The sequence below is a fragment of the Papaver somniferum genome, chromosome 1, assembly GCF_003573695.1.
Source record: "Papaver somniferum cultivar HN1 chromosome 1, ASM357369v1, whole genome shotgun sequence".
Lineage (NCBI taxonomy): Eukaryota > Viridiplantae > Streptophyta > Magnoliopsida > Ranunculales > Papaveraceae > Papaver > Papaver somniferum.
The window spans coordinates 39,954,670-39,981,633 of NC_039358.1; the positions used below are offsets into that span (position 1 = coordinate 39,954,670).

General features: G+C 36.6%; 2 protein-coding genes across 3 annotated transcripts; both read right to left on the minus strand.

Annotated features, from left to right (window-relative positions):
- Nucleotides 1-1,938: 1,938 nt before the first annotated feature.
- Nucleotides 1,939-4,081, minus strand: LOC113283935 (monooxygenase 2-like). The gene is made up of 5 exons (XM_026533318.1): nucleotides 3,700-4,081; nucleotides 3,523-3,585; nucleotides 3,185-3,380; nucleotides 2,850-3,081; nucleotides 1,939-2,764 (listed from the first exon to the last, which is right to left on the minus strand). The coding sequence occupies exons 1-5, from the start codon at nucleotides 3,927-3,929 to the stop codon at nucleotides 2,184-2,186; spliced, it is 1,302 nt and encodes a 433-aa protein (XP_026389103.1). The 5' UTR covers nucleotides 3,930-4,081; the 3' UTR covers nucleotides 1,939-2,183.
- A 375-nt stretch (nucleotides 4,082-4,456) lies between these two features.
- Nucleotides 4,457-11,111, minus strand: LOC113283946 (DNA mismatch repair protein MSH3-like). 2 transcript variants are annotated; one of them, XM_026533333.1, is made up of 13 exons: nucleotides 10,582-10,635; nucleotides 10,060-10,501; nucleotides 9,433-9,594; nucleotides 9,193-9,357; nucleotides 7,575-7,673; nucleotides 7,241-7,483; nucleotides 6,805-7,059; nucleotides 6,568-6,699; nucleotides 6,136-6,396; nucleotides 5,966-6,037; nucleotides 5,642-5,791; nucleotides 4,964-5,458; nucleotides 4,457-4,855 (listed from the first exon to the last, which is right to left on the minus strand). In XM_026533333.1, exons 1-13 carry the CDS (start codon nucleotides 10,599-10,601, stop codon nucleotides 4,550-4,552), a joined length of 2,802 nt encoding a protein of 933 aa, XP_026389118.1. In that variant the 5' UTR covers nucleotides 10,602-10,635; the 3' UTR covers nucleotides 4,457-4,549. The 2 variants fall into 2 exon arrangements, with proteins under 2 accessions (XP_026389118.1, XP_026389112.1); XM_026533327.1 differs by having other exon boundaries at nucleotides 10,060-11,111.
- Nucleotides 11,112-26,964: the final 15,853 nt, after the last annotated feature.

Here is a 26,964-nt window from a genome sequence, read left to right on the forward strand (position 1 = left end):
AGATAGGGTAATAAACCGACACTTTCTTCATAAAATAAATTGGGATGCTTCAAAAAAAAAAAGTTGCACAAGAAAACGCTGAAAAGCCAAATCTTAATCATATCAGGTAGCTACATTTTAATTTTCATGCTTTCACAATTGTTTGTTTTGAGCAGGTCAATCCGAAAAAGCCAAGGGACGATATGGAAAAGATTTAATTGTACCTTCATATACATAACTTCTAAAATGTGCTCACTCTTTTTCAAGTAAAAAGGAGTTTAGGAGTTTATGGAGAATAAGCATCTCCATAGTCTGAAGATATTGCAGGTTTATGCGTTAGTTTATTCATTGTAATCATTTTCATGCAATTGCAGGTTAACAGCACATTGAATTTCCGAGTTGTTTATGCAGATTTGGTGAGGTTACTACATCTGAGCATGTTGAAGATATTTACTGAACTTCAAATGGTAAGAACTCTTTTAGCCCGTGTGATCCATTGGTACCATGAATAGTAGAAATCATACATAACTTTCTACTTGGGTGCACTTTAGACAATAAACCAAGACAAGAATAAGAAATCAGATTGCACAACTAACATCTCTTCAGCATCAATCAATGTATGAGTATGCTTCCAGAGTGCCTGGATGGTAATAACTTGGTCAAATTCTAGGCTCTGAACTGGTGATTGGACCCTTGCGTTTTTGCTTTATGTTTGTAGTAGTTGGATGAGAAAATCCAATTGGATATCTATGGGAAGTAAAGAATGTGGTTTAATTATTATTTTATATGCATTTCGAGTAAGCATTGGCCGGTGAAACTCTTAGAAAGATGAGATATAAACTGATAAATAAATACATTAGTTTTTAGTTCCCTTCGAGAATTGACCTTCTTGAATATTCCTTACAATGGTTTGTCTGGATTTGTGTCTTGGAGAAGAGAATCTGGATTTTTGTCTTGGAGAAGACAAAATTGGAGGTTTCTAGAAGCATTACCAGGAACCCAGATTTATGCGTGGAAATGGCTCCTGGAGGAGGTTGTCAATTGAAGTTTCGGTTGGCTACAGTGGAAGATTTATTTGAAGGGATAGAGAATGATTGGATTTTTTGGGCCTCGGGATATGTGTCGTAGTATGTTGGTTTTGTTGCACTCTTTTGTTTCTCTCCTTCCAAGCATCACATTTACGGCTGATGAAGTCGATGTATTGACTGAAACAACTAATCTTGGGTTTAGGCTGAGCATTTTGATGTTGTAACTTTTGAACTTAATTGTAATCCATAGATGAGTTTTTTACTGTAAAAATAACTACTAGAGATAGTTTGATAATCAATTACAGTACTAGAGTTCAATCATTCGGAAATTCAAGTTCATTATGATGTTGGAATCTCCCATTGCAGATGATTCTCCTGAAATGATTTACCCTACATTAGTTGCAGCACGTTTAACATAAGCAACCGTAGAATTACCATCACATTTTCAAGCATGATTTCTTCCCACCGAGATATGAGTCAGTTATCTGCACTGACAACCTTATAAAAGTATATTGGCGGCGGTTTTATCAAATCAAAGCCATTTAACCACTCGGGACAAAAAGAAAAAAAGTAGCACCCATTGAAAAGGAATGAAGTAAGTTATCAATGGTACATCAATTGTTTTTTCTTAAAAAAAAACAGGTATTTTAGTAGTCATTAATTGTTATGAATTAATACGTAACTTACAACTGTTTGATGCACTACACACTTGATGGAAGCAAGTCATGTGTGTCAAGTCTGGATAACGATTGTTGAGATTAATGTGATTGATACATAAAACTTAAACTTGATATTCTCTCAACAAAAGTCAGCAGTTTAATTGATGATGTTTTTGGAATTTGTTTTGGTGTTTTCTGAAATATCTATGTGTAACATATTACAATGTCCGTGCAAAGCACGGGCTAAGCACCTAGTAACTATAAAAGTAATATAAATTTAAAATGGAAAAACCTCTTTTATAACTGCTATGTTCTTTAAATACAAATCACATTTATGAAAATGGTACTCCCTCCGTCTTTAAAGTAAATTTACACACAAATCTACTTATCTTTTAGAGACGGAGGGAATACGTTACAAACATACAGAATGAAACACAACGATAGGAAATATAGTAATGCTTACAATGAGCTTATTCAACGTGGTAAATATCTACTTATGAGTTAGGACCACACAACATCAATTTCCATTGGAAGCAGATCCCGTAGGTAACTTTCCACAATCATACTGTATCAAACTGACTAACCGGCGGAACGCCATCTTATAAAATACCGAATCTCGAACAAACTTCGCCAACCATCCTACAACTCTTAATGACGAGATTACACCAACTCCTCCACCTTGTTGAACCCAACCAGAAATGTATGAACCAGTTATCAAACCAGCTGTTCTAAATCTCCTCTCTTTCACATACATTCCTATCTCAACCTCTAAGTCCTCTTGTGATAGCATTCCACCATTTCTGATAAACGAATTTCCTATGTGGCGTCCCAACACCACTGCGTCTTCTAATGCCGAACAACCACCTTGACCAAGGTCTGGTGTCATTGGGTGCATTGCATCACCTGCTACGGTAATTGTGCCATTTGAAACTTTACCGAAAAGAAGATCCCATGGGTATCTGAATTGTAGAGGTCCCCATGATAAACTTGGCATATAAGCATGTTGTATGACATCTTTGACTATTTGTGCAGAATCAGGCACTCTCTCTAACATTGTTTGTTGTATGATCTTTGGATCTCCTTTTGCCATCTCTTCTTCTGTGCAGGGGGAAAACAAAAAAGTTCGATGAGTAAAATTTAACCTCAACATAAAAAGTCCATATTGTTCTAGTCATGATTTTACCTGCACTGGGGGTGGATGGATAAGTCATGAACCAGAAAACGTCAGTGTTGGTATTTGGCACGATACCAAATCTACGACCTTCTCCAACAAATTGTTGAACTTCATGTTTCAATCCATGACCTTCAGGAAACACTCCTAATCCGCGCACGGCATATCGACCTGAATAAACCGGTGCTTTAAGCCCCAACCATTTTGCCACCACAGAATGCACACCATCACACCCTATTAAAACCTGTCAAATAGCTTAAAAGTTTAGCATCAACAAATCCATGGAAAAGAAAAATATAATGCCGTCTTTGGTGTCAAATGTAAGAAGTACTGACTGATTGACTGACCTTGGTATGGATAGTAGTCCCATCTTCTAAATGAACGATTACCCCGAATGAATCTGCATCATTACGTGTTTCGGTTTTTTCAATTGAGCGAAGCCTCGACGAGTAACGGATTGTATCAGCTGGTAGTTCTTCTGCCAGAGCTTCAAGTAAGGCTCTCCTATGCAGAGACCTAGGCCCTCTTGCCAACCACTCATCCCTACATTTATCAATTGCAACTTCAATTGTTAGTGTTGGATACAAATACATGTAGTCTGCATCAACATAATCTTATTCTGGCACAACATTTACTAGTTGTAAACAAAAGAATGTATAAATAAGAATTGGATCAACATACATACCCTTCATCTGTTGTAAACAGAATCTCTTGGGTAACTCCATTTGCTATATTAGTAACCTCTCCCCTTGTAAAAACAAAACAAAAACCAAATTTAGCATCACATAATCAAAGTTTTGATCACTAAGAAAGAAAAATCACAGAAGTTTAGCAACACATATTCAAAAGCAAGATTAATTACCTTTTGAAAGGTTTGTAGACGGCAGTAAGTTTGTGAGCAACACCAAGTGCTTCAAGAGCAATCCAAGCATTTGAGGAAAGAGTTAAAGAACCACCAGTGATTCTCAACTCATTTGCTCTTTCTAACACTAAACTCTTGATTCCAACTCTCTTTAATGCTAACGCTGTTGCTAATCCTGCAACTCCTCCTCCTACTATCACAACTTCCTCTCTCATCATAACGTTTTCCATCTCTCACTTCCTTTCTTGTTTATGGTGCCTCTCACTTTTTCTCTTGCTTAATGATAATATTCTTGGTATCTCTCAGCTTCTCTGCTTCTAATGATATTTTTGAATTTCTAATCTGCTTCTCAATCTCTTGTTTGAACTATGAAATTTTAAAATGAGTTGTACTAATTTATACTATAACACTAGTAGTCTGTTTGAGGTGATTCATTATTTAATCACATGTTTATGTGTACTTTTTGAAGCTTCCACGTGCAAGCAGAGTGATTCACCGAGGATACTTGGTCGTTACGGGACTTGACTGTCAAGATATTTCATTCTAATTTTGAATGATCAAAACATTGAAAAGTCATCACTCAGGTGTCAAATGGAATCCCAGCATACCCTTTTTGATATAAAATTTTCTAGCGTTTGCGCTTTCGATCTATTCAATTATTAATGAACCACTGAAGCACCCACCACGTTTCCTGTTGTGCATGTAGTCAAAGTAGTGATGAGTTGCGTGAGTGGTGACGTCTTTCTAAAACTAAAAGTTTCTATGTAAAAGTCCAAAATGTTATACTTCTTTGCTTTAACTCCAAAAAGTTACCCACCAGTATTTACATGATTCAAACAGTAAAAAAAAATTACACTTTCATTAACATTGCAGCAACATTCCTGGATCGCTTCAAATACTCCGAGCACTTTGAAGAGTCAGTTTCAGTAAGTGCGATTTTCAAGTGCTGAAACAGTTCATGGTATGCTTCAGTCAAATCTTCACGGGAGTAATACTCTGTTTGCGTTGCGGAGTTTTTCTGGATTTCGCCCTTGTTTTGCGTAGAATCAGTCTTTGTAAACGAGTGTTGTATCAACGAACTTCCTACTCTTGTGTTTACCATTGCTTCCAGTTTTGCTGCCATTACAGCTGCTCGAGCAATACATGATGAAGGCAGCTGCAAGTAAACAAAGAACAACTTGAGATATGATTTTCATGTAATACAAACACAAACAGACACAAAGAATTTGAGATAGATAGATGTTTCTAAAACTCGGACGCTAACCTGTGCAAGTCGAGCAACATTGAGGCCAAAACTCTTGTCTGACATTCCAGGCACAAGTTTGTACAGGAAAGTGATTTCATTTTGATCATTGTAGTTAACACTCTTATCTGACTCCGACTCTGCAATTTCACATGTGTTTTTTATTGCCAGATAAGATACATGGTAAGCCCCTACAGCATCTGGGAATTCATTCTTCACTTCCACAATCTTCGGGTAATGGGTCACAAAGAGAACCATACATCTCGTCTGCTTCAGAAGGTGCTGCAATGTTGCATATGCAATTGCAACACCATCGTGTGTGCTTGTGCCTCGTCCAAGCTCATCGAGTATTACCAACGACCGTGACGTGCAGTTACGGATTATATCAGAAGCCTCACTAAGTTCTTCTAAAAAGGTGCTCCTTCCTAGTTGGATACTATCAGATGAACCCATCCGAGTATGAACTCTATCAATGACATGCAACTTTGCTGCTGACGCAGGTACAAAAGACCCGACCTACGGATCAGACGGACAGTTTGATGAAGCAGTTTCAAAGCAAAAACAACTCCTAAACAGTAAATTTAAGCGGTAACATACGGCTCATTAGAGATAGTTGGGGTTTTCAGGTATCGTATAATTTAGAGGAGTTCCAGAGACAAATAGACCAAAAGAGATGATTGCTTATGAAAAAATTCTAACCTGGGCCATGATAGCAATTAAAGCAACCTGGCGAATATAGCAACTCTTTCCTCCCATATTCGGCCCTGTAATAATTTGACAGTATTCTTCTTCTGCATGCAAATTGGTATCATTCGGAACAAAACTGTCTTGTAATATCGAGTCTAGAACCTGAGAGTGTCAATTGTTCACAATCAGTGTATAGAAAAAACGTACAGCAGCAATTGAGCACTAAAACTTAAAAGTGTAGATATTTTAGTAGAATTGTGTTGGAAAGCATGTGTACATTAGATTTTTTCGGGAATCTGAAATTCAATAACAAATATTTGGCAATGAACAACTTACGGGATGACGCCCAGAAGAAATCCTGATCTGAACAGGTTCACCATCATTCACAAAAACTGGGCGAACATAGTTCTGCAAGAGTGTGCTTACCACCAATTAAGCATCTGAACCCATTCCACACAACTCCACCGCAAAACAAAAATCAAAAGGAAAATTACTTGAATGTTCACCTTATTTCTAGAAAGGGTTGCCAGCGAATGAAGACAATCCAAAGCAGCCAGTGCTTGAACAGCAGCTTGAAATTCAGCATAATATTTACCAAACCCGTCTAAGAAACTATCCCAGGCTGCTCGGCAAGCAGCAGTCAACTCCTCTTTGGCAAGCATCAACTGATCTAAAGCCTTTAAGACTTCAGGGGGATGGTAACGAATTGTTTTCTTCGTACTATTGATCTTAACCCAATTTGAGGGTACCCTCATATCTGAAGGCAACTGCAAAAACGCTACATTAACTTCAGATCTCATACTTCAACAGCTGTAAGTTATGTGTGAAAGCTAGACACTTAGGTAACAAGGAGAACTCTAGCTAAAGGGAATCCAGCATTAAAAGCTCTAAACCCATGTCGACAATTTCAAGGATGGAATCAAGACAAGGTCAATCACCTCTATCAAGTGTGTGGATCCAGAGACACTCAAGAACTCCAAATTGTGCATCCGGAGTTGCTTCCTGTACTGACTGATCAATAAATCCAACTTGTCCTTTTCCATCTGAACTTTTGTGCTCGCTGCAGCAACCTGCATATAAACGAGTTATATAAAACAACTCCAGAGAGAAGACGGAAGTGCAAGGTATGAATTATGTTAGAAGTGAATTTCCAAGACGAAACCATTTGCGTATACCTCAGGGAAATGACCACTTGAAACGTTAAATAAGTTCTGAAGATCCCCTTGACTAGCAGCATCCTTATTTAGGACAGAGAGAAGAGTTGCAGCATTACCAACTAATGTAGATGAGGATGCTGTTAATATCAACCTTTTCAATAACGGCGAACTAATAATCATCTCCTTCGAATTACCAGTGCAGTCATCATCTTCAACTCGGAGTTGCTTAAGTTGTTTCCCAGCATATAAAACAGCATGAATGACAGTGATGAACTGTGAATCATGCAAACCAACAAAGTACATAGAAACTATAAGTCTGAAATCAATGTCATAAGATAAACTTATATGTCTAGAAAAAACTTGTCAAAACTTCCAAACCAATTCATTTACCATCAAATTCAAGGGCTTTCACCACACATGTTAGTGAGACACGATCACAAATGTTAATTAATACCTCAGCTGCAGCGGCAGTTCGGTGGAATATTCTGGTTATTCCACGCTGAATATCAGGAGACCTTCCCAGTGTCCTTAAGACAGAAGAAAGAATATAATTAACCTCAGGCTGTGCAATTTCAACACAGTCGTCTTCATTATTGAACCCATCGATATCCTTTTTAGTACCCATCAACTCTGCAATCTCAGAAACAGCATCAAGACGCGCTAATATTGAACTCCTATCACATAGAGGATGTGTTACCTGCATTATGCAGCGGATGCAGCCAGTCAAATGGAGAAGTAGTAGAGTTTAGATGAAGGGAAAAAAAACAGCATCTAGGCCCACCTCATACCCAGTGTCTAAGAAGCCTCGAACCAAAAGTGGTAAGTGTATGATTCATCAAATGCAGTAAAGAACCAGTTTCAGCACCATTAGAGCTATTCTTCAGAACCTTTAGAGATTGAAACAGACAAGATTGTAAGTAGAGTGGAGAAAAAATTGTGCTAAAATTTATAATTGTATATAAATCTTCATTTTTGGTAGTTCACCATGCAAAGTGAAGATGATTAACATAAGGCTACTGACAGAATGTACAATGTATTACAAAAACAGCCTATATTCTTGAAACATGAAAGCTATCAGAGCAGGATTTTGTAAATAAATATAATCCTGGGCATGGAGATTGAAAACAAGGTAAGCTTTACAGTTTCAAGAAGAAACAAAAAAAAAAAAAAATCACAGATGAATAATACCAATACCCGATGGACACCCTGAAAGCAATTAAAGCACTACACTGGATAAGGTATACAAAAAACAATGTGCTTAAACAGTGTAATGGAGCAGAGTTTTACTACTAGCAAAGGACAGCAGAACAACGCTACCTAAAATTCTAAGTCAAAAGCTGATTCCAATTCATCGCTACTACAAAACTAAATTAAAAGCTGATTCCATTAACTGCAGGACTATTCATGGTTTTGCTACAATATGATACCACCGTAGAACATTTCACTGTCGAGTATCTTTTGGGATGTCACTCTAGTTTCTCTAGACATGGGAGGTTAATTATGATAAGTTCTTCTTTAACTGTAAATTCATTAACCAGGCTTTTGTGATAATAAATTCTGCACAACCAGAAGTGTTGATATCTTAAGATAAAATCGATCTCCATCAATCAAACTTCTGGTGATCTAACATAGTACAATAAGCCTCAAATATTGTTATCAGAAAACAAGAAAATTCAAATGATAACGTTTGATGCTTCTTCAACCCTAACTCCGAAACACTTGCACACCAACTTTTTTCCCAATCTAAGAGACGCAAAACAAAATTTAAAGCCAAGTTTCATTTGTCTTATTCTTAACGTTCAAGTCACACGATAACAAACCATCTCCAATCCGATAATAATCTGTACATAAGATCCCAAATGGATGAACACAAATTAGGGCCCACACTCCACATTTTTCATTCAATATTGAATTTCTAAAGTTCAGCTGCATAATCATTATGCTCCCTATTTTAGAAATTTTCTTTCTGCGTGAAATCATGAATCGAATCTATTGAACTTAAAAACCACATTAAAAGCCAAAGGATCCACAATTTATAGATAAGAAAAACTAATCAAAACAAGTATCCAACCCTGAAGCTTGCAAAATCTTGAATTAAACTGACCCCGGCCCCATATAGAAACTACAAGATTGAAGCTAACCCATATTATACTCCTGAATTAAACCATAAGATAATCCTTCTAAGTTCTGCTGAGATACTTGTGCTAAATGAGGCCATATTACCTTCCCACAAAATGAAAGCACATTTAACGTCACCAACCATAACATATTCGATATTTCGATAATAACGAATTAAAGTACCATAATTAATTCCCCAAGAAAACGATGAAGTTTAAAAGCAGAAAATCCATTATAAGTGATCCAAAGATAATACAGCTTTATAAAGGATTCTTTATCTAGAATTACCTCTAATTGTTGAAGGGCATTGGCCGATAAGGTCATTTCAATGTTACTTGAGAAAAGCCGAAATGAAGCACCATGACAAAAAATCCTTTGCAAGCCAAACTTCTTGAGATGACGAATGGTTAAAGCCAAGGCTTGGACAGCTAACCCTGGCATAGCAATAACTCCCTGTAAACCACAAACAAAATTCAGACACAGTGTAATAAAATCTGTTTAGTGGCTAAGCTAATAGAATCCATATACCTTAATCCCTACACATTGCTCCTCAGGACCTGCAGAACCACTCTCATCTACGTTCTCAAATGAAGACATCACTTCAGCAAGTGCACCACCATCTTTGAAGCAATCACCTGAGGCACGTTCAACTCGGACATTGGATGTCGGCCCAGCGTATGCCAATAGTAACTAAAATCAGCAAGGACAGCAAGGACAACTCAGAAAACTCTAGAGAGAAAAAAAAAAAGATATAACACAACAACAAGAAAAAGAACATCTTGATATGAGACAGCTCTTCAATAGTTATCCTGAAAAATGGTGATTCCTTCTTCTATACCATCATACTGCTAATACTTCAAATTACAGTGGGGCAATTTTTGCCAAATCTCTGCCTCAATACATTTATTTACACAAAAGAAAATTGTATTATACATGTAACTAGTTTCCATTACTTAAGGGTAAATTTACAATTAAAATCAGGAAGTATAAACCCACTAACATTCAACAGTTTTACTGGTCAGCAACTACTTCCGACATTCAATTAGCAACAAACAATTAGGCAACTCAATTTTACACTATGTTTTCCTGGTTTGCTGACAAGCCCCTATTTAAGCACTAAAGACATTCATAGAAAGAAATATAAAAACTCAATACCTTCTCCGTTTGTTTCGAAAGCGGCTCCCCAATAAGTATTTCAGCAGGACATAAACTCAATATCACTGCTTCAAGTGCATTTCTCATAACATTATCATTAAACTCCCCATAAATCACATCTCCAGATGAAATCTCCACAGCAACAAACCCAATTGTCACATCAAACCCACCACTTTCCTTGCTAATCTCACTCTTCTTATCACTACCACCAACCAAAAGATCCTTTTCGACAACACAAATCAAATAATTACTACAAGAACCAAACTCCTCCTCTCCTCCTCCACCTCCACCCATATCTTCAGCTGCTTCAAGTGTTGCTTTCGTATACAATGCCGATAACCCCCTAGTAAACGGTCCACATTTATTCTCCCCATGAGCTTTAATAGCTGCAGTTTCAGTTTGTTTCACAACACCAACTTTATGTCCAACATTTACAAGTCTCCTAACATGCACATGTAACCGAAATGTGGGTATACTAGCAGTCAAGAAATTATGATCCAAATGTGCATAAATTCCCAATACCTTAGCTGCAATCTCAGCATCTTCCCCGAAAAATCTATACCTATATCCAACTTCAATCATCAAAACAACATCTGGGTACTGTGATTTCAGCTCCACTACTTGTTGTTCTAATGGAGTGTAACGCTCACCTGCTCTCCCCTGTGGTGTGCACGTGGGTGTCACGTGAGTTGTTGGTCCCAGAAGCTTTTCAAGAAATTTCTGGTGAAGTGATGGACTAGGGTTTTGAAATTGAGAAAGTTTGGGTTTTTTTGAGAGATGATGAGGAGATGGAGTATGGGTTTTGTTTAATGGTGATGAAGATAGTTCAGAAGATAGGGTTTTTCGTTTTGAAGGTGAGAAAGAAACTGTTGCGGTTATCTTCGGGGAATAATTTATTGGAGAATCTGAATTCGGGTTTTGTGGAGGAGGAGGAGATGATGAAGATGGAGAAAGGGGTTTGGGTTTAGGAGCAAAGAAACGAGAAATCACTTGTTGCTTTTTCTGTTTCACCATTATTGTCGAAGTGAGAGGGTTTCTGAAGTGAGAGACTGAGAGAGAGAGAGAAAACGGTGCACGTCTTTTCAGTTCTGTATAATATATTAATATGGTTTCATTTCGCGCCAGTTTTTTATTCGATATAATGGGCCGACGCCGGATACACAGGTTCCGCCAACTTTTACTTGGTCCATAGAGTGACTGCTTTTCCTCCCACTTTAGACTAAGGTTGAATGTAGTGGAGGAGGCAAGGGGTGCTTATATAGCACCGCCCCGTCATGTAGAAGTAAGGTCTTAGTCTAATAGTGAGTGAGGTAATTAGGATATGGGCGAGGAAGCAATCCTCGTCCAAGAGTGTTTTATTTATATAAAACACTAAAGGTGGGCCCAAAATCTGGTATTAATATATTTTATTAGTCTTTTATTATAATAAAAGAGTAAGCGAGGATTGAATCCTCGTTTTTCTTTTTTTTGAATCCTCGCCTATTTTGATATTCCCTCTCATCTTACCTGCTTTCAAGCAGAGAGAAAGGGGATTTTAATTTCTTTGGGTTTACACCACGGTTTTCCATCACTATCATTACCTCCAATTCCTCCACAACACTCAGCCTAATAGGTTGTTTGGATAGAACATCAGAAGTAATTTTTCGACTTCAGAAGTTAAAAGTTGAAAAGTCAGAAATTAGAAGTCGAAAAGTCAAGTTTCAAAAAGAATTCTAGAAGTCGAAAAGTTATTTTTTTTGGGAAGCAAAATATTTTTGCTTCTGACTTCTGCTTTTGACTTCGACTTCTTAGAAGCAGATTTGTATTCAAACGCGCTATAAGTAATACTATATTGCTTGATCTTATGACTCATCAAATGAAATAAAGTGAAATAGTAGATTATACGAAGAAATCCAAAAGTAAATGTGATGCCATGGGTATAAATACAACAAAATGAGAATTGAATTTATCGGAAAAATTCACTCAATTCTTACGAAATTTTGAAATGCTTCCAAAAGTGAGTTTTTTAATGTGGTGTGATGGGTGCATTATATGCACTAATTTGGTACTCATATGTTTTGTTTTTCTGTTAGTTTTCACATCATTATGTTTTGATTTTGTTAGTTTTTGAGTTTATCGGATGTTTTGAGGTTATCTCAACCAACAAAGAAGAAAAAAGTTCATTACGTCATGAAACGAACAAGAAAATCAAGTATTACAAGTTAAGACGAAGCAAGGACTAAATGAAACTCGTTCAAATACATGATTTCTTCTCACCGTCTTGTAGGGAATTCAATACGAAGTCAACAAAGGTTATTATGAGGTCGGATGAAGAGATTATGGGAAAAACATCTGTAATAAAAGTTTACACACGAAACAAAATAGTCGGATACATCCCCAACCAAAATGAATGGTTTACTTACTCATGGATTTCTCAAAATCCATGGTAAATAAAGAAGTAAGCAAGTAACAAAACCTGGAGATTGTGATGATCGGTAGTAACATCAAGCCTTAGATCCTTGTTTTCCTTCTTATGTCAAGTCTTTATTTATCTTTTAGAAGTGTAGATGGTCTTCTTATATAGTTACCACGAAATCTAGGTATTATCTAACATCTTCATGGGACCATGTATCATTAATTTAGAAGTAAAAATACATTCCACAAGTGTCCCACGCCATGTCACAATTGGTAATATCGTTTTCCCTTTTTCAATCGATTGTTTGGCCCATAAAACAAAAGTTTTATTATACCAAAAGTGTTCATAATTGGTAGTCTATGTTAGAGCACTACTCGGTCGAACTCGCAAGCGTTGCTATCTCAAGCTTGTTGTCAAGTTTAGTTGCCAAAACTATAAGTCTTGAATTCTAGTCTACTTATAGCTATGTCTCGGATTAGGATAGAAAGTGTAGTTGAGCATTAGGCTTCACGACATTCATCGATTAAGGACGAGGAACTACTAAGGAGATCTTGTGGAACTTCATCAACAAAAGGTACGCATTTGATATTTCGAGTTGAGTTTAACTCGCTTACATATTTCTCGAAATGTGTGTTGGTAAGCTTTCGCTTTAACCAAGTTCATCTTATATTCTTGTCGAAAGTCAAAAGATGATCATGTGAAAATCACCTGGTAACATCTTACATGATTTGTGTGAGACGATCATTTGATGTAGACTCGGAATATTTCGTATTGATCATTCGATCACTTGAAAATTGCTTTGAAGCTATTAGTTTGTGTGAGACAGATATTATCGTCTTCTAAGAATGTTTCAATGATTGAAATGGGAGTTTAGAACACTTAACGATAATTGGATTTAAGCACAGTATGCGTACTTGCATATGTGTTGATCCAAGACCGGAATGCAGTATGCATACCCGTATGCGTACTGGCGAGGTCAGGTAAAGTCCGGGATCTAGAGTATGCATACATGTACGCTTACTGGCGAAGTTGATAAGTGCATAATTCATATGATTTTAGTGTTCATTCCATACTTGTTTTAGCTATTATTCTTGCATGTTTTCGTATTATTACTGTTGTTTTCTATTATTTGTCTCAATTAGGTGAATCATCCAAAAAGAAGCTACAAAGTGTTGAAAAGATCTATGAAGAGAAGTATTCCAAGTTCCCAAGTCCAAGAGAAGTGGAACAAGTGCGACGGAAATGAGCAAATTTTATTATACGCTCAAAATCAAGAGAAGGGCCAAAGACCGATCTTAACTCATTCAAATTAAGGATTTCTCATCACCATTTTGAAGATAATTGAAATATAAAAAGAATTCAAAAAGAATGAGGTCATTCCGAGTTCGTACGAAGAAGTTGTGTCCAAAACGAGTTTTATTGAAAACCGAAGACACTAGGGTACGCGTACGGGTACGCATACCCTAGTTCCAAAAATTTCTGCTGGAATTTGAGGTACGGGTACGCATACCTAACAAGTAGGAAAACGTGTATAAACTCCTCGGAAGGCCTAAGGGCACGTTTGGGAACGTTATTTCGTTATTTTGGGTCGGGTTCTTGAACCGAACTAAATAGACCAAGCAATGTGAACCTATAAAAATGTGTTAGGTTATGTAAAAGATATCATATCATTAGGTCACGAAATTGTAAGTCTTGGAGAGGAGAAATATCAAAGCTAGGGTTTCGGAGCAGATTTTCAATCGTAACGTTATCTCTTTACTTTTCTCATATGTATATCATGGATGTTTCTACATCCATGAGTAACTAAATACCTATTGATTGAGGATGAATTCTAAGTTGTAAACAAGATTTGAGTTATTATATTAATCTACTTTGGAGTTCTTCATATGATTATCGTTTGTTTATACTAATTAATATTTATGATTGATTGATAGATTGTTTGGGTGGCCAACTAAATTGATTTGTTGATTCAATCTATTTCTAGTATTGAGTTAGGAGATAAGTAATCGTCGAATAACTTGTACACAAGTAGAGAACACAAAACCTTACATAGGGATTATGTGGAGCGATTGTGTGTATAAACAATACTAAAAAGTGGACCTTGATCTAAGAGTCTAACTAGTAGGATCAATCTATAAATTCACAAAAGATAAAGCATTCGACTAAATTACACCTTGAGTGATCTACTACTAGGTGGTTTGGGTGAATAGAATCTGGTAGGCGAGAACTTCCGTATCTAGTGATATATGGAATTTAGGGGATAACACTGATTTAGCTGTTATTCTACGTTTGGTGATAATCTATGATTAACGACGAGTAGGCAATTATAATAACTCATTGACGGTTTATATACGAAAAAGGATTCCTCGATCATATTTCTCTCTATTGATTACAATATAACTTTATTTTCTTTGATTATTTATTTTGTTCACAATCTAAAAACAAAACCCCCCTTTGTGACACTTCGACAACTAAAACTCACTGCTCTTCGTGGGAACGATCCTTACTTCCATTATATTACCAGTTAATTGTGTGGAAATAAGATTATTAATTTGTTGAGCCTACGACACCCATCAGAAGTCAGTTGAAGTCCCGGAACTATAGTATGTGTACCTGTACGCGTACTGGATTCAACTAAAGTTTGGAAGTGTACGAAAGTATGCGTACCCGTTTGCATACTGGCGAACACAGTCCAAGTTTGGATACTTAGGTATGCGTACCCATTTGCATACTTGAGTGGGTTATGTTCTAAAATCGGTTTGTTCATGAACTAATACATTTATAAAATAAGGAATGCAATCTTTTGCAAACCGTGGCTATAATGTTCATGAACTGATTCGAGTGAATCAAAATCGATTTTGCTTCAATTGTGTCTTATATACTTCTATGAGAATATAAACAATTGAACAACTCTAGAATTAGTTTCATTTGAGTCATTTGAACTGGTTATGGTTAAAATGAATAAGGTTGATATGAAAGTGTTCATATGGCTAACTTCGGTTAACTATTGTTGAGCCAACAAAGATGTACACGTTTAGGTACGGTTACTCATATCTAAATGAAGTCACTTTTCATTTCTGTGTAACAAGTTAAGTTCGATCTAACGGTTGAAAGATATTAGCGTGAGTCTAACCAGGTTCTCATCTAACGGTGAATATTAAATGATTTGTTACCACGGTAACATTGATTGCAAACCCTGATTTGAAGACTATATAAGGGAGAACTCTAGAAATTGGGAAACCTAATCCCCACACCTCTTGTAGTCGATTCTCCTTTAACCTTAGGTTTTTCTAAAACCCTGTAGGTTAACGACTTGAAGACTTCATTGGGATTGTGAAGCCAGACCCAACTATTTTCTCTGCTAGTTGCGTGTTCTGATCTTTCTTTTTTCTATCGTGATTGAGTACTATCTTCTCTAAGTTTTGCTCGAGATTTAATCTCCGATAGGAAAGATAAAAAGTAGTCACAAATATTTTCGTCTCATCGTTTGTGATTCCGCAATATCTTGTTTCGCTACCATACGATTAAGATTATTGTGAGGTGATTGATTTTCTAGGATGTTCTTCGGGAATATAAGTCTGATATATCAATTGGTTCATGTTCACCTTGATTTATCAAAAGACGGAACAAAACTCATAGGTATATCTGTGGGAGACATATTTATCTATTCAATAGATTTTTATGTGTGAGACAAATTGGTTTATCAAGTATTCGACTTTGGGTCGTAGAAACTCTTAGTTGTGGGTGAGATCAGCTAAGGAAATCAAGTGCGCAGAATCCGGCGTGGTTCTAGAGGCATAAGGAACGCGACTGTACCTTGATCAGTGTGAGATTGGTAAAGGCTCAAATATAATCCAGTCTGAAGTTAACTTGGAGTAGGCTAGTGTCTGTAACATCTTAATATAGTTGTCGTGTTCAAATCTGGACTAGGTCCCGAGTTTTTTCCTGCATTTGCGGTTTCCTCGTTAACAAAACTTCTGGTGTCTGTGTTATTTCTTTTCTGCATTATATTTGTTTATATAATTGAAATATCACAGGTTGTGCATAAGTTCAATCAATTGTGAATCCAACCTTTGGTTGTTGATTAAATTGATTGACACTTGGATATTAGTTTTTGATACCGTCCAAGTTATTTCTTATATTCAATCGGGCTCACAAATTCCTATTTGTTTGATTGCGTATTGAATTGATAAATAGAGATATAACTCTTTGATATACTTTTCTTAAGATTGAGTCTGACTGTCTAGTTGATTCTCTTGAAAGTATATTGGAGTTAGTCCATACATATTTCTAAGCGAAATATTGGGTGTGGTTGTTAGACCCCCGCTTTTTCAATTGGTATCAGAGCAGGCAAACACGTTTAAGACCTCATAAGTCTGTCTTTGTAGCGATCTGAATCTATGGATAGTAAAATCTCAATAAACGCTTCGCCAAGATTTAACTCTGATCTTATAGAAAGTTCTGAAGAGCTGGTTATTCTCTAGAAGAAGTTGGATGAACAAATCTGGATTAATTCTGATCTTATTGCAGAAATTGCAAAGTATTAGTATTTGAAGTCTGTCAAAGTTCCCTCAATGGATTTGAATAACTCCTTCAATTCTTCTCTGAAGAATTGTTGCAAATCAGGGGATAAGCGAGGTTTAGGCTTTGTGAAACAAGATGGGACTCATAACCACTCATATGAGATTAAAGATGTTGGTCCATGTATGTTTTGTGATTCTCACAATCATTTTCAACATACATGTACATCCTTAAGGAAAATTTTAAAGGTTGCGAGTAATCTTCATAAGAAAGTTGAACAACTGTTTACTTCTCTAAAAAGATGTACAAATCTAATAACAAATCCCAAACGGGATAGTAGTGTTAGCTAGTATTGGAACTTTTGCTCTAAAATCAACATCACCCTTTCAATGGTTTCTTGATAGTGGATGTAGCCGACATATGACTGGAGATCTTTCGTAGTTTGTGAATTCAAGCGACTTTAAAGGAGGTCCTGTAACATTCGGAGATGGGATTTGTTGCTACATAAGCAAGAAGGGGACGATCAAACTTCCTGGCATTCCTGAAATCCATGATGTAGTATACGTTAAAGGTATGACTACAAATCTTTTTTCTGTTAGTCAAATTTGTGACAAAGGCCATAAAGTTGTCCTCAATGCGAATGGATGTGACATTGTAGACAAAACTGGAAAAGTAATTTTTCAGGGAACTCATGGTGAAAGTAATTGTTATCTTCTTGATACTCAGTTTAGCAATTGTTGCAATTTGACTAGTGTGGAACCTACACATCTTTTGCATGGGCGTTTTGGTCGCATCAATTATCGCCTTCTAACTAAGATCATTGACAAAAAACTTGTTAGAGGCGTTCCCAAAATCAATGCAAATATTGATGGTGTCTGTGGTGCCTGTCAAAAGCGTAAACAAACGAAAGTTCCGCATAAATCATCTCAAGAATTCTCACTAAAACCCCACTTGATTTAATTCATATGGATCTCTTCGGTATTATTCAACAACCTACGGTTGTTGGGAATAAGTATGCTTTAGTTATGGTAGATGATTACACCAGATTCACTTGGATGGCATTTTTAGCTCATAAGAATGAAACCCTTGGTGAATTCAAGATTATTGTTAATAGAATCCAAAATGAACAAGGTCTCAAACTAAAGAAAATTAGAAGACACCGTGGAAATGAATTCAAGGACACTAAGGTGTTTGAATTTTATGACAAACTGGGGATTATTCAACAATACTCACCACCCGTTACTCCTCAAGCTAATGGAGTTGCAGAAAGGAGGAATATGAATATTCAGGAAATGGCCAGGGTAATGCTCTATAACAAAAACTTACCGTTAAGGTTTGAGGAGAATCTGTTATCACATCATGTTATTTGATCAACCGTGTATACCTACGGTCGAAAAACCTAAACACTCCTTATGAGTGGCGCGGTAGCTAGAAGCCCAACTTACATTATCTCAGAGTGTTTGGAAGTAAGTGTTATATTCTGAAAGATCGAGAAAAGAAAGAGAAATTTTATTCTAAAAGCGATGAAGGTATCTTTCTTGGCTATGCTTCTGATAGTCCTGGTTTTCGAGTATTTAATCTCAGAACCCAAGTTATGATGGAATCTGCAATTGTCATCACTGATGATCTAAGCAATTTTTGTCATTATAATCCTCCTTCTGAATTGCCTCCAACTGAGACGATTGAGAAAGTTAAGGAAATACCAGAATCGGTTGATGTTGTTCCAACAGTCATTGATCCTGATATTTCCAGTGACGGGGAGAAGAGCACTGATCAGGCTATTCCTGTTGAACAAGAACGTGTTCCTCCACGACACTTCTGGGTTCAAAGGAATCATGATACTAACAGTATTATTGGAGGAAAATATTCAACAGCTAAGACAAGAGGACAACTTCAAAATATTTGCAATTTTGGTTGTTATCTCTCGCAAGTAGAACCCAGAAATATTTATGAAGCTCTTAGCGATCCCTTTTGGGCGAAGCAATGTATGAAGAGTTAAATCAATTTCAAAGACAAGATGTATGGGAGATAGTACTTTGTCCCTCCAATATCAATATTGTTGGTACCAAATGGATATTCAAGAACAAGTCTGATGAATTTGGCACCATTGTCAGAAACAATGGAAGACTTGTCGCTCAAGGATACTCACAAATTGAAGGTATTGACTTTGACGAAACCTTTGCTCCTGTGTCACGCCTTGAGTCCGTTCGGTTGTTATTATCTCATGCTTGTTTTCTTAAGGTAAAGTTGTTTCAAATGGACATAAAATCCGCGTTCCTAAACGGAAATTTGAAAATCTTGACTTCCCAGATCATGTCCTTAATCTCAAAAAGGCATTATATGGGTTGAAACAAGTACCTCGTGCCTGGTTCGAAAAACTAACTACTTCTCTTCTCAAGAAAGGTTTTTCGAGAAGTGGAGAACTTTTTTTACCAAGTGGAGTGTGAAAGATGTTGTCATTGCTCAAGTCTATGTAGATGATATCATTTATGGATCGACTTCTGAGAAACTTGCAAAAGATTTTCAAGTCTCTCTTGGTAAGGAGTTTGAAATGAGCAATGTTGGTGAATTAAAATTCTTTTAAGATTACAGATTCAATAACATAAGGATGGAATTTACTTATCTCAAGAAAAATATGATAAGTCAACTCAAAAACTAACACTGATGCCCACTACTGGTAAACTACATCGAGATGATAAAGGAGTAAATGTGGATCAAAAGCTTTATTGATATATCATTGGAAGTCTTTTATATCTAACATCTACTAGACCTGATATTGTTTTTAGTGTTGGTTGTTGTGCTAGATTTCAGGCTAATCCGAAGGAATCTCATCTTGCAGCTGCGAAAAGGATCATGTGATATATCCAACACACTATCGGTTATGGTTTATCCTATACTTTTGATACTAACACTGATCTTACTGCCTATTCGGATTCGGATGCATATTGGGCAGGATGTGTGGAAGGCAGAAAGAGTACTTCGGGGAGATTTTACTATGTTGGGTTGAATCTTGTGGCATGGCATAATAAGAAACAAAACTCACAATCCTTGTCTACATGCGAAGCAGAATACATTGTTGCAGGTTCATGTTGTACTCAACTTTTATGGATGAAACAAATACTTGTTGATTATGGAATTGACACTGGTGTAATGAAGATCTTTTGTGATAACTCAAATGCGATTCACATCACTGAGGATCCTGTTGAGAACTCAAGAACTAAGAACATTTACATAAGGTATCATTTTATAGAGATCTCTATGAAAATGGTATCATCAATATGGAATTTGTGCCTTCTGAAAAACAATTGGCTCATATTCTCACCAAACCTTTAGATATTGCTACATTTCAACACTTACGGCAGTTTATTGGTGTTGTTTTGATTCATTAGTTTTCTAGCATTTTTCCCCTGGACTCATTCGTATCTTTGGGAAATCAAGGGTTGGAATATCAGTGTAGTGTTGTTTCAATTTCGCATTTGTTTTCTCCGTAGTTAACAGTTCTGTTAGGTATCAAAGTATACATTTAAATCCTTATTTTCTTGTAAAAGTAAGGTTTCTCTTGTTGTTCTCTCGGGAATGACATTTTATGGGGGAGAGTTCTTAATTGAACTTGTGCTTAATTGCCAAATATTTGTGGGGGAGTGCGACTATGGAATATTGTAGGAGTTTTCTTGTATCTTTATAAACTCCTTGATGAATACACTAAGTTTCGCTTATGTGAAATCATCGAAACAAAGTTGATATGTTCTCTTTTAGTCATGAAGTATCTCTATGAGAATTTTTCATTATGATCCCACTAGTTTTCGTACCTTTGCCAATTTGTATTGACATAACGAGGGAGAATTAATGTGTAGTTCACACTACAAATACATATGGTTTACGGATCATTATGTAAGGGGGAGTGGTTTTCATGTGAGATGAAGTATTGACTAAGGGAGAGTGATACATATCACCATAGTATTGTTGTCAAACTTGTGATACAATTGGACTTTGATGTTGTGTAATTATACTATCACACTGTATAACAATGATCAAGAGCTACTGTTTTCTCATTTTTATAGCTTCGGATCTTCAACAACTATGATGCTGAGTTGAACACATTCAGAATCACTGGAGTACCTGGAAGTGACGAAGATTACGTGTAATGTTGAAGAACCAAGGAAATCAAGCATTTGGATTGAGAGCTACAAAGTTTATTTATTTTGTATTCCATATGTATTGATAGTTTTGTCACTAAAATTGACAAAGTGGGAGATTGTTAGAGCACTGCTCGGTCGAACTCGCAAGCGTTTCTATCTCAAGCTTGTTGTCAAGTTTAGTTACCAAAACTATAAGTCTTGATTTCTAGTCTACTTATAGCTAAGTCTTGGATTAGCATAAAAACTGTAGTTGAGCATTAGACTTCACGACATTCATCAATTAAAGATGAAAAACTACTAAGGGGAGCTTGTGGAACTTCATTAACAAAAGGTATGTGTATACTTGAACTCATATATCACTCAAAAGTCTATCTACTCTATCTCTTATTTTAGACAAAAGTCGTATAGCTATATAGACGTTGATTATACACATTTGATATTTCGAGCTAAGTTTAACTCGCTTAAATATTTCTCGAAATATGTGTTGGTAAGCTTTCGCTTTAACCAAGTTCATCTTATATTCTTGACGAAAGTCAAAATATGATCATGTGAAAATCACCTGGTAACATCTTACATGATTTGCATGAGACAGTCATTTGATGTAGACTCGGAATGTTTCGTATTGATCATTTGATCACTTGAAAATTGCGTCGAATCTAATAGTTTGTGTGAGATAGCTATTGTCGCCTTCTAATAATGTTTCAATGATTGAAATGGGAGTTTAGAACACTTAGCCATAATTGGATTTAAGAACAGTATGCATACTTGCATATGTGTTGATCCAAGACCGGAATGCAGTATGCATACCCGTATGCGTACTGGCGAGGTCAGGTAAAGTCCGGGAGATAGAGTATGCGTAACTGTACGCGTACTGGAGAAATCAGTTGAAGTCCGGTACGCATAATGGATTCAACTGAAGTTTGGAAGTGTACGGCAGTATGCGTACCCGTTTGCATATTGGTGAACACAGTCCAAGTACGGCTACTTAGGTATGCGTACCTGAAAAAGCGGGGGTCTAACAGCACCACCCAATATTTCACTTAGCAATCTGTATGGACTAACTCCGAAATACTTTTCTAGAGAATCAACTAGACAGTCAGACTCAATCTAGATAAAAGTATCTCAAGGAGTTAATATCTCTCTCTTGATTTGATTTTTACTCAAGCTAAAAATAATAGCGAGTCTTTATCAAATACAAGGAATAACTTTGACGGTACCAAAGACTAATGTCCAAGGATCAATCAATATCAATCAACAACCAAAGGTCAAATTTCCAATTGATGATCACAAACGCACAACCTGTATTATTTCAATTATATAACAAATATAATGCGGAGATATAAATAATACAGACACCATAATTTTATTAACGAGGAAACCGCAAATGCAGAAAAACCCCGGGACCTAGTCAGAATTGAATACACACTGTATTAAGCCGCTATAGACACTAGCCTACTCCAAGCTAACTTCGGACTGGACTATAGTTGAACCCCAATCAGTCTCCCACCGATCCAAGGTACAATTGTACTCCTACGCCTCTGATCCCAGCAGGATACTACGCACTTGATTCCCTTAACTGATCTCACCCATAACCAAGAGTTGCTGCAACCCAAAATCATAGACTTGATAATAAACAAATCTGTCTCACACTGAAAAGTCTATCAAAGGATAAATCTGTCTCCCACAGATAAACCCTAGGTTTTGTTCCGTCTTAAGATATGAAATCAAGGTGAACATGAACCAATTGATAATCCGGTCTTATATTCCCGAAGAACAACCTAGATTAATCAATCACCTCTCTACAATCCTTCCTGACTACCCAGGTGGTTTGTCGAGGAATCACAAACAGTGAGACGAAGATGTTTGTGACTTCTTTATCTTGCTTATCGGAGAACTCTCACAATCTCAAGCCAATCAAAGATTGTACTCGTACGATAGAAGATGCAAGATCATATCACACAACTACGATAAAAGTAGTATCGGTCTGGCTTCACAATCCCAATGAAGTCTTTAAGTCGTTAACCTGGTTTTAGAGAAGAAAATCAAAGGTTAAAGGAGAATCGACTCTAGCGAGATCACTAGTATCACACAGACGTGTGGGGATTAGTTTTACACAATGCTAGATGTCTCTTTTATATATCATTCAAATCAGGGTTTTTCCTTAGTTACAAAGCAATCCATATTCACCGTTAGATGAAAACCTGATTTAGATTCAAGCTAATATTTCTCTACCGTTAGATCGAAAACTTAGCTTGTCACACACATTTGGGTAGACGTTTATTGCGTTTGCGAAAACCATGCCCAAACGTGTACGTGTATGTTGGTTCAACATAGTAACCCAAAAGGTTAACCATATGAGCATTTCATATTAACCTTGTTCTTCTTCACCATAACTAGTTCAATTGACTCAAAAGAACTAGTTAGAGAGTTGTCCAATTGCTATGAGATCTTATGTAACTACACAAGACACAATTGAAACAAAGATGATTCGATTCGATTGAATCGTCTCATGAACTTTATAGCCACGGTTTGCATAAAGCATTCCTTAGTAATTTAAGTTTCATGTTCAGAGCACATCTTTAGATCATAACCACTTAATCTCACAAACAAGTTCGCGGACTTAAGATAACCGGTGGAGTTTTCCAAACTCAGTAGAAAATCTCGGCAAGGAGACTTTCGCCAGTTCACGGACTTACACGCAAACGAGTTGTTGGAAAATCCCAACAGAAATTTTCGGTCGAGAACTTCCGTCAGTTCGCGGACTGGGTTCGCAGACTGGGTTCGCGGACTTGGCAAAGCCAATTCCTACGGTTTCTCTTAATCAACAAAGTTCGAAAACTTCGGATTAAGGAATACATGGTGATGTAATCTAAACTCTCATTCCAATCATTGAGACATTCTCAGAGGACGTTGTATAGCCGTTATTCACAGACCGTTTCACGTCAGAGCAATTCTCAAGGTAATTGAAACTTTTCATGACTTTCGTCACTAGGTGAAGATAAACTTGATCAAAGCGAAACGCTTTACCAACACATGATTTCGAGATATAGGTAGGCGAGATATACTCGGCTCGAAATATCAAATGTGTATGATCCAGTCTATATAGCATATGACTTTTGTCTCATAAGAAGTAGGAGATAGAAGAGATAGACTTTTGAGTGATAGATAAGTTCAAGTCTCCACATACCTTTTTGTTGATGAAGTTCCACGGTTCCTTGAGTATATCTTCGTCGTTGTATGATGAATCTCCATGAAGTCCTTGAGCTCAACTACACTTTTGTATCCTAGTCCAAGACTTAGCTATGTAGGCTAGAAATCAAGACTCATAGTTTTGATCACTAACATTGACAAACATGCTTGAGATAACAACGCATGCGAGGTCGACCGAGCTATGCTCTAACAATCTCCCCCTTTGTCAATTTTAGTGACAAAACTATTAATACATATGGAACACAAAAAAGATAAATTTTTGTGGCTCCTCTTTCATAGTCTAATCTTCAACGTTCCCTGAAATCTTCGTCCTTCCAAGTACTCCAATGATCCCAAAGGTTGTGAGTTTAGCATTATCGTTGTTGAAGATCTGTATCTATAACAATGAGAGAAATCGAGATTCTCGATCATTATTATATAGTGTCATAGTATTATTATGTAACATCAAAGTCCAATTGTATCACGACTTTAACAATAATACTACGGTGATATGTATCACTCCCCCTTAGTCAATACTCCATCTCGATCATGGAAACCACTCCCCCTTACACAAGATCCGAAAACCATATGTATTTGTAGTGTGAACTACAATATTTCTCCCCCTTTTTGTCAATAAAATTGGCAAAGGTACAAGAACGGGATCATAATGAAATTTCCACAAGAGACATTTCATAGACTAAAAGAAAAATACATACCAACTTAATTTAGATGCAATCATAAAGCCGAAGCTAAATGCATTCATCAAGGAGGTTTAAGATACAAGATAACCCCTATAAAGTTCCATAGCCACACACCCCGCAAGATATTACCATTAAGCACAAGTTCAAAACAACTCTCCCCCATTTGATGTCATTCCCGAAAGAACAACAAGATCGACCTTAATTTCGAAAGAAAAAAAGGATTTTTTAATTGGACACCAAAAAACCATGGAGATGATTTTCTATATCCAAAACTCAACTAAATTAATCACAAGTAAACCCATGATTAATTTAATAGGAATACGCAACTAAATCAAACCACAAAAGTGATCAATTTAATTGAAAGTGCTCAACATAAGTAAACTTACGGATCTACGACTAAAGTAATCATACGGAGATGACTAACTTAATCATTCACATACACAACATAAGGAAAACCTTACGGAATATATGATAGACGCATTTATGTGTCTATTTTGATCTCTTTTATGTATTTTATTAGTACCCATTTGTTCTCATTATGGTGTTTTTATGTTTGTTTAGGTGTTTTTGGAGAAAATACCCTTGTATGGAAAGAGTTGCTCAAAAAGTGATGATTTACACCCCGGAGAAAAGTACTAAAGGCACCCCAGAAATGTCCCGGAAACGTCCCAGAAATGTCCCGGAGGAAACCAGAAAAATTACTATTTCAACCCAAGATTTACTATTTCAGCCCAAATTACTAAGGGGACACCAAGACAGGATAGGGGGACACCCCTCTTCTTCATTTGAATATCGATTTTAGCGGGGAAAATGTTCACAGCACAGGAGAATTTTCGATCGAAGAAATGAAGTAGTGTTAGGTCGATTCAATGGCTGAATTTTGGTATAGAGATGTGATATAGGTTGAGGAACACAGTACGGGTGACGGAATCGGTCAATTTTGGCTAAAATTCCTGGTTTAATTCACCAAACCAAAACAGAGCAACACGCACTGTAAGCGAGCTCAAGTGTGTTTCTGCTGTGCATGGAGTGATGTGGAGGTGCGGGAAAGCCTCTGAGGCATGAAGAAACTAATTTGGAGCGTTTTGGGAGCGAGTTAACGTGTGGAAATTCTATAAATGGTAAGTATTCTCATTTTTGGGCAGCAAAAAATAATCGAATTAAATAGAAAATATACGCAATCAATGGTCGGATTTCTTGCTCCAAAAAACTATAAATACAAGTATCGGTCATTGGGAAGAGGCTGTCGAGAGTTGGGAGAGAGTTAGAGACGTAAAAATCAAAGAACCAGACGCTGTGAAGAAGTTCATGCTGCTGCTGGAACTGAAGAACACGAAGAACATTGGACGAGGCAGGAAAGTCGTTAAAAACTGTCGCTTTATTGCGACACTTTTCCACTCCTTTCCGCGACTGAGTCGTTGTACCAACAACACTATATCTGTGTCGTTGATTCTGGACGCCTTCTGTGGGTCGCAGAATCCTGTTTTATACTATTTACTTATCTTTCTCTTCATTGTAAAACACTTTTGAGCATCAATGAAATTCTTTGAGAGGTTTTCCAATATGATGAGCGACTAATTCCCTCGTAACCAAGGCAATGGAGGAATCTATTCACGCAACATAAATGGGTAACTATTTCATTTAATTATAAAATTCACCTAATCGCTGCTTTTGCAGAGTTTTAAATTATTTGAATGATTGTCTTAATTATTTGTTATTCAGTTTGATAGGTTATACTTGGTTAAATCTCTTGATAATCTATGCTTAAAGTTTACAAATAAAATTTGAGAATTTGTATGATTGATAGTGAATTAAAGATAAAAGAGGACTTAAGAATAGAATAGAGTTTTGAAATATTTATCAATCAATTTTGCGTAATAGTGGAATCTAGTGTCTTGGTTACCTCTCGCACCCATTGTTAATATTTTTGTATATATATTTTTAAATCTAAAAATCCATT